This window comes from Halyomorpha halys, unplaced genomic scaffold (assembly GCF_000696795.3).
Source record: "Halyomorpha halys isolate HHAL.00 unplaced genomic scaffold, Hhal_1.1 Scaffold536.1, whole genome shotgun sequence".
In the NCBI taxonomy this organism is placed as follows: Eukaryota; Metazoa; Arthropoda; class Insecta; order Hemiptera; family Pentatomidae; genus Halyomorpha; species Halyomorpha halys.
Window position 1 is genome coordinate 644,614 of NW_027112649.1, and position 6,758 is coordinate 651,371.

General features: G+C 27.7%; 1 protein-coding gene across 1 annotated transcript in view; it reads left to right on the plus strand.

Moving 5' to 3' along the window:
* The window catches only part of LOC106684016 (WASH complex subunit 4), a gene marked incomplete at both ends in the record, with an annotated part of 104,971 nt that extends 98,640 nt beyond the window's left edge, over positions 1-6,331 (plus strand). The window contains 2 exon segments of the mRNA XM_067050471.1: positions 3,090-3,323; positions 6,002-6,331. Of these exon segments, the coding sequence (XP_066906572.1) occupies positions 3,090-3,323; positions 6,002-6,331 (564 nt within the window).
* Positions 6,332-6,758: the final 427 nt, after the last annotated feature.

The window sequence follows — 6,758 nt, forward strand, 5'->3', positions numbered from 1 at the left end:
ACAAGTGTAAATGTTCCAATTAATATAATTAATTTTTTGAGTCTTGGTGACAATGTGAATTTATTTCCTAAAGATATCAGAAAGGATATTATTATATTGATAACAGATTTAGAGATAATATTAAAAGATATGGATACTTGTGACAATCACAAAAACAGTCTGAGAAATAATATAATCAGGAGAAATAATATAAAATAGGTGATTTTATAGAAAAAAAACAAAAAAGGTAAAAATAATAACATCCAAAAACTTTATAATAAATGGAAACAAGATTTAGAATCATTAAATAAATTCAAAAAGAAAAATCCACAAATTTTAATTGTAAAATCAGATAAAACAAAGAAAGTGGCAATAATAAATAAAAAAGATTATGATAGTAAAATGAAAATGATATTGAATGAGGAAAGTACATACAGAAAACTTCGAACAGACCCGCTGCCAGATATTTATAAACAAATAAAAAAATATGTTGATAAATTAAAAAAAAACAAAATTATTGATGATAAAGTCATGAAAAGTTTGGTAAATAAGCATTGTTACCACCCTAGGATGTATGGGCTGATAAAACTACGTAAAGAAAATAAACCCTTAAGACCAATTATAAATGGCATAAATAGGCCTTTATATAATATATCAAAATTTTTCAAAAATAGCTTCACTAATGTATATAGAGATAAAGAAATTGACATTATAAATGTAATAGAAGCAAAACAGAAACTAAGGGATATTAAAATTGAAGATGATGAGACGATGATAAGTTATGACGTTGTCTCATTGTTTACAAATATTCCACTCAAATTGGTATATAAAATCATAAATGAATAATGGGAGGAAATCAAACCAAACACGAATATAAAAATAAAAAATTGTTCCTAGAAGGAATAAAATTATGCTGTGAAAATGGCATTTTCAAGTACAAAGGTGATACATACAGACAGCTTTTTGGAGTTCCAATGGGGGGGATGCTTATCAATACCATTTGCAGGACTAGTCATGAATAATCTAATAAAAGATGTACTTTAAAAATCAGGTATTCAAGTAAAAATTATGCTAAAATACATAGATGATATTTTTTGTATATTAAAGAAAACAGATGTAAATAGATTGCTGGAAGAACTAAATAAAATTAACCATAAAAAGAACCATGAAAAATTAAAGTTCACAATGGAATTGGAAAAGGAAGGTAAATTAAGATTTTTGGATATGTTGAGGGTAAGACAAGGTAAGAATATAATCACAGAGTGGACAAAAAAGAAACAAGTAGTGATATAATATTGAATTATTATTCTTGCCACCCTTATCACATGAAATACAATGTAATAAATAATTATATTAAAAAAGCTATTAAAGTAACTGATGATAGTAGGTTACATATAATAAAAAATAAGATAATTAATATATTCCTAAAAAATTTTTACCCAAAAAAATTAATCTACAAGATTTGGGAAATTAACCTTAAAAATATTAAAAATAAAACAGGAAACGAAATAGTAGATAATAAAGTAAAAAATAAAAAATTTTATGGATGCAATTATATTAAAGGACTATCTGAAGATATTAAGAAATCATTTAAGGATTACGATGTTAATGAGTACTCCCTGAGTCATAGACCCAACAATAAAATAAAAAACTATTATAGTATATTTAAGGACAAAATTGATACAAGAAATCAATCGGGATTAATATATAAAATTCCCTGTCTAAATTGTCCAGCTATGTATATAAGTGAGACAAAGCAATTATTGGGTGACAGAATTTATCAACACAATAATGATTTGAAAAACAACGAGAAAGATCCAAATAAAACGGCACTAGTACAGCATGCAACCAAAAACCAACATATTTTTGATTTTGAAAGTAGAATCATTTTACATAAAGAGAATAATACATTCAAAAGGAAATTACTTGAATCCATTTACATATCTGAAAATATTGATTATACAGTGAATTTCAAAACAGATACAAGAAATTTAAACCAACACTATGCAGAGATATTAAGTAAGATTAATTTATGAATAATATAGGATAAATTGAATGTGGATAATTATAATTAGCCTTGATAGGAATTTTGCTAATGAAATAAAGAAGAAAATTGACAAAAATGTAGTTTTGATAAATAATTTAAATGCTTGAATTGAGTGGAGGAAGGTTACAAGCATTGTTGTGATAAAAGTTTTAAGGAATAGTGTCTGATGATAAATGATTTTGATTTTGTTTTAAGAGAATATTTGACTAATTAAGTAATTAAACATATGTGGGATATACTTATTAACAAAAAAATATCTTTTACCTAATGTTTTTAATGTTTCATAGAAATTGATGTTTTGACCTGGCCAGAATAGCCTGCATGGAGTTAGAGTTTTTTAAATTATATAGTTTCAAAGTGATATTATGGTAAGGTAAATTATAAATAATAATGTTAAGTATTTTGAAATGTTTGTAGGATCATACATGTAATAAAAGCTGTTGTGTAGTAGATTGTCCCTGAGGATGGCCGGATTGGCCGAAACGTCGGACTTATAAGAGAAATAAAAGGTTTTGAGACTATAATGGATAAAATTTGAATTATTTATTTAAAAAAATTGCCAGTCTCAAGAAAATATTAAGATTATAAATTCATTTTATTGTTTATGTAAGTTTTAGTTTATTTTACTCAATAAAGAAGATTTTTTTTTTGTTAAACTTAAAGGCAGTTATATTTATTATTTCCTTCGCTGGCTTAGTATGATTTACATTATCTATTATTTTAAAATTTATTAATTCAAATCATAACTGGCCTGAAACCTTATTACAGTCCATAAAATAAATCTAATTAACACTGATCAAACATAATATTTCATGGTTCCAAATTTTTTAAAAATTCAATCCTATAAATTGATGAAAAGTGGCTTGGATTATTTTTTTAAAGGTTCTTTTGGAATGATGTTTTCCACCTTGCTTGATAGAAATAGAATATGAACTTTCTTAATTGTTGAAAAAGAAAAAAAAATATTTAAGAAGATCATACTGTTTTGTTTAGATAAATAGTTTAAGAAAATGGTGGTGTTTTTTTGTTTATTATTTAAAATAAAATATCCTGCTCATTCCAGGGTTTGCTGCTCACTGACCAAATAAAATTTCACATTGATAATATACTACATTTACATGGAATGCATGGGAGACCTATGACTAAAATGTTGGTGTTGAATGTTTGTAAATTTATTGAATTACTTAAAGGAATTCAGTCTGTTTTCAACCAACACAGCACTGAAATAGCAAAACAAATCAACCATGTTTTTCAAAAACGAGTGATGCAGATATTATCTTTGATTCTCAAAGTAAAGGTAAATTTATTAATATTCTCTATAAATTTAAAGTAAAAATAGTTTTTTTATGAGTTAATTTATTATAAAATCATTATTTTTATGTTAGAGGTGAAAGAAAAAATAGAAGTTAAAAATAATGAATTAAATCTTATGTAATGTACATATATAAATATGTAATAATAATAATGAAGGCCTAACGAACCCGAAGATTCGATGCCTATACCACTAATAAATCTCTACATACATCCTTCCAGTAATGCCCCTTCAAACCCAGTTCTACTAAATCAGTTTTAATGCAATCCTCCCACCTACGTTTGGGTCTACCCCTTGGACGTTTACACGTTGGTTCAGTGTTTATTAACAATTTAGGGATTCACTCGTTAACCCTACAACCTTATATGCCCATATACTCCTCAATGCTATAACTTGAATTATATTTACCAGGTGTAGGTCCCTTAATTCAGTGTTGTGTAGTCTTCTAAATTTTCCCGTTAATCCATCCAAATATTTTACCTAATTCTTTAATTTCGAAAACCTTAAGATGCTGTTCATCCCTTTGTGTAAGAGGCCACTACTTGTTGGAATAGTAGACCTTCTTTATGGTCTCACATCCATAAAGAACAGTGGAAAGGATTATAGTTTTGTAAATTATAATTCTTAAGTCTTCAACCTAGCTTTTATTTTCTCATCAATTTTGTTTTTTCTAGCTACTGAGAACCTAAATACTTAAACCTATCTACCTTTTCAAACGTATTTCCTCCTACATTTATATCACCGAAATTTTTTTTGTTCCTACTGCTAACCAGCAGTATTTTATTTTATCCATATTTATTTCAAGCCCTAGTTCCTTACTGGAGTTTATTAGTGCAGTCGTATTTAGTTCTATAGTTTCTTTGTCCTCACTCAATAATACCAAATCATCAGCATACCCAAACACTGGTATTTTACCATCCAAAGTTAAACCCTTTTCAGTATTTATCACACTTTTATTGACGTATTCTAGTGTTAGATTAAATAAGATAGGTGATGAAGAATCATCTTGTTTTAAACCCGAATTTCTCAGAATAATGATGAACATCTGCACAATATTTACTAACTTCTTTGGTATTCCCTGTTCAATCAGAATATTATACAGCTTCTGGTAGTCTATAAAATCCTTTGGAAATCTATATAAAGCTGATGAACTACCCTGTTGTATTCCAACTTTTTCTACAAGATTTGCCGTAATGAAAAAATTTGATCAATAGTTGAATGATTTCTTCTAAAACCTCATTGGTAGTCTCCGATAATTTCTTCAGCGTATTCCGTGAACCAATTAGGTAAGATTAGCGTAAATATTTTATAATATACAGGAAGAAGTGAGATTCCTCAGTAGTTATTACAATCCATTGTCAACCTCTTTTTGTGAACAGGAATAAATCCTTCCAGAGACTCCTTCCATTCCTCAGGCATCTACTCAATTTTTCAGATATAAATATATACTAAGTACACTCTAAGTAAAACATTGAATACACTAAATACATAGACATGTGAGTACAAATAAGATAAAGCTTAAATATTAAAAGCCACTAAACTCTTTTAATAAAAATAAATAAGATTGCTTAGAGAGTGTGTTTTTAAGGTATGGTCAGGTATTGTAAAAGGAGGAATTTAAATGAAGATAAGGAAGAAGTATGATGAATATTAGAGGTAAGGGAATTCTAGAGGGTAGTTAAGAGCAGATTAAAAAATGGGACGGAGGGGGTTACCAGGTTTGTGGATTTTAGGGAGTCTGTATAAGCAAGGAGCTAGAATTATAAAAACTGAGATTAAGGTTGGTGGTGTGGTTAATTTTGTATGGTGGTGTCACCACTGATGCCGTACCCCGTATGCCAGAAATGGCAAGGGAGGGGGACAAAAAAAAGGGTTAATCTGATTGGTCTCAAGAAGGTTCTTTAGGAATTGGTTAAATTGAAGTATAAGTGGGTTGGATCATGTTTGGTCGGTTTGTAAGTGGTTAGATCAGATAGATGGAGATGAATTTTTTCAATATAATCAGTTTTGAACATAACAACAGTCGAGTTACCTTTATCAAATTTAGTTATTATAAGTTAGTCATTTGATTTGAGAAAGAAATGGGCGAAAGAATAATAAGGAAGAAACAATTGAGGACAGGGGTGGGAGATGTTGAAGATGATAGAAAATAATATTGCTGATACATATTCGAGAAAAAGGGCTTCTCTATAAATATATTCTAAATCGGTAATTAGAGAAGGGATAAGGTGAGAAACATTTGAATGAGGTGTAGAGAAATTCAGGCCTAAACTTAAAATATTAACATTAGGGGGATGGTGGTAGAAGAAATGTTATGGACCCATTTTTCTCTGCTTTAAGAGTAAATTTTATTTTTTTATGATAATTGATAAATATTTTAAAATTTTGAAATGAGGGAACGTTTTTATTTAATTTAATAAATTATTAAAATTATCTTTATTAATAGCCAAGCCTCTTATAGTATATAATTAATTATTCAAACAGATTGCTTGACAGCCAAGCCTACATCACTTATGTTCTGAAGTATTCAAGAATTTTAGTGAAATATTCTTTAACAAAAACGTTAAAATGTGGTATATGCTACTTTAGTATTTAACCGATAGTTATAATTAATTGCTAAATGAAGTGGATTAATTTTAATTCTTGAAATTTTGTATTTTCAGAAAGAAGTATTCAAGACTTCTTTTCAAGAAAAGTATATGGACGCTTACTCATCTCTAATTCTTGCAGAAAAATTATTATATGGCTCATGTTCAGAAGACCGAATTTTACTTATACAGTTGGCATTAACTTTGACAAATGATTATCCTTTTATAGATTCTGATGCAAATGAAACAATTTTAAAATTAACTGATGACTTGTACAGCCTATGTTTATTTACAATAAAGTGTGAGAAGTTTGAGCTCCTTAACTTTATGTATATAGAAGAAAATATTCTTCCCATTTATTTCAAGCATTTGATGGATTCTCATTCTAATACAGCACGTTTACAGGTAATTTTTATTTTGTATTTAATGTAAATTTTGTGTTAAAATGCTTGTTTGGGTTTGATGCAAACTGCCTTGATAGAAAAAGTTGATAGACGAACTGTATAAGCCACATTGCCAATTGAATTTTCATTCATTAAATCAATTTTTTATTATTGATCCTAGCAAAACAATCAGTGATTTACTTAAATAAAAAACCATATTTGACTAACTATATTTGCTAAATACATTTTTAATTAAAATTAACCTCTTATTACCCTACTAAGGATTTTAACATGTTTGTAGATACAAATTAATTTGTTTTAATTGTTATTATGGTCACTCTCATTATTATGGTCACATCATTTATGTAATATGTTTTCCTGTTTGGATTCAATTCTGTTTATAAATAAAAATATAATATTCAATGAATTGACTCTGATATTCAAAATTA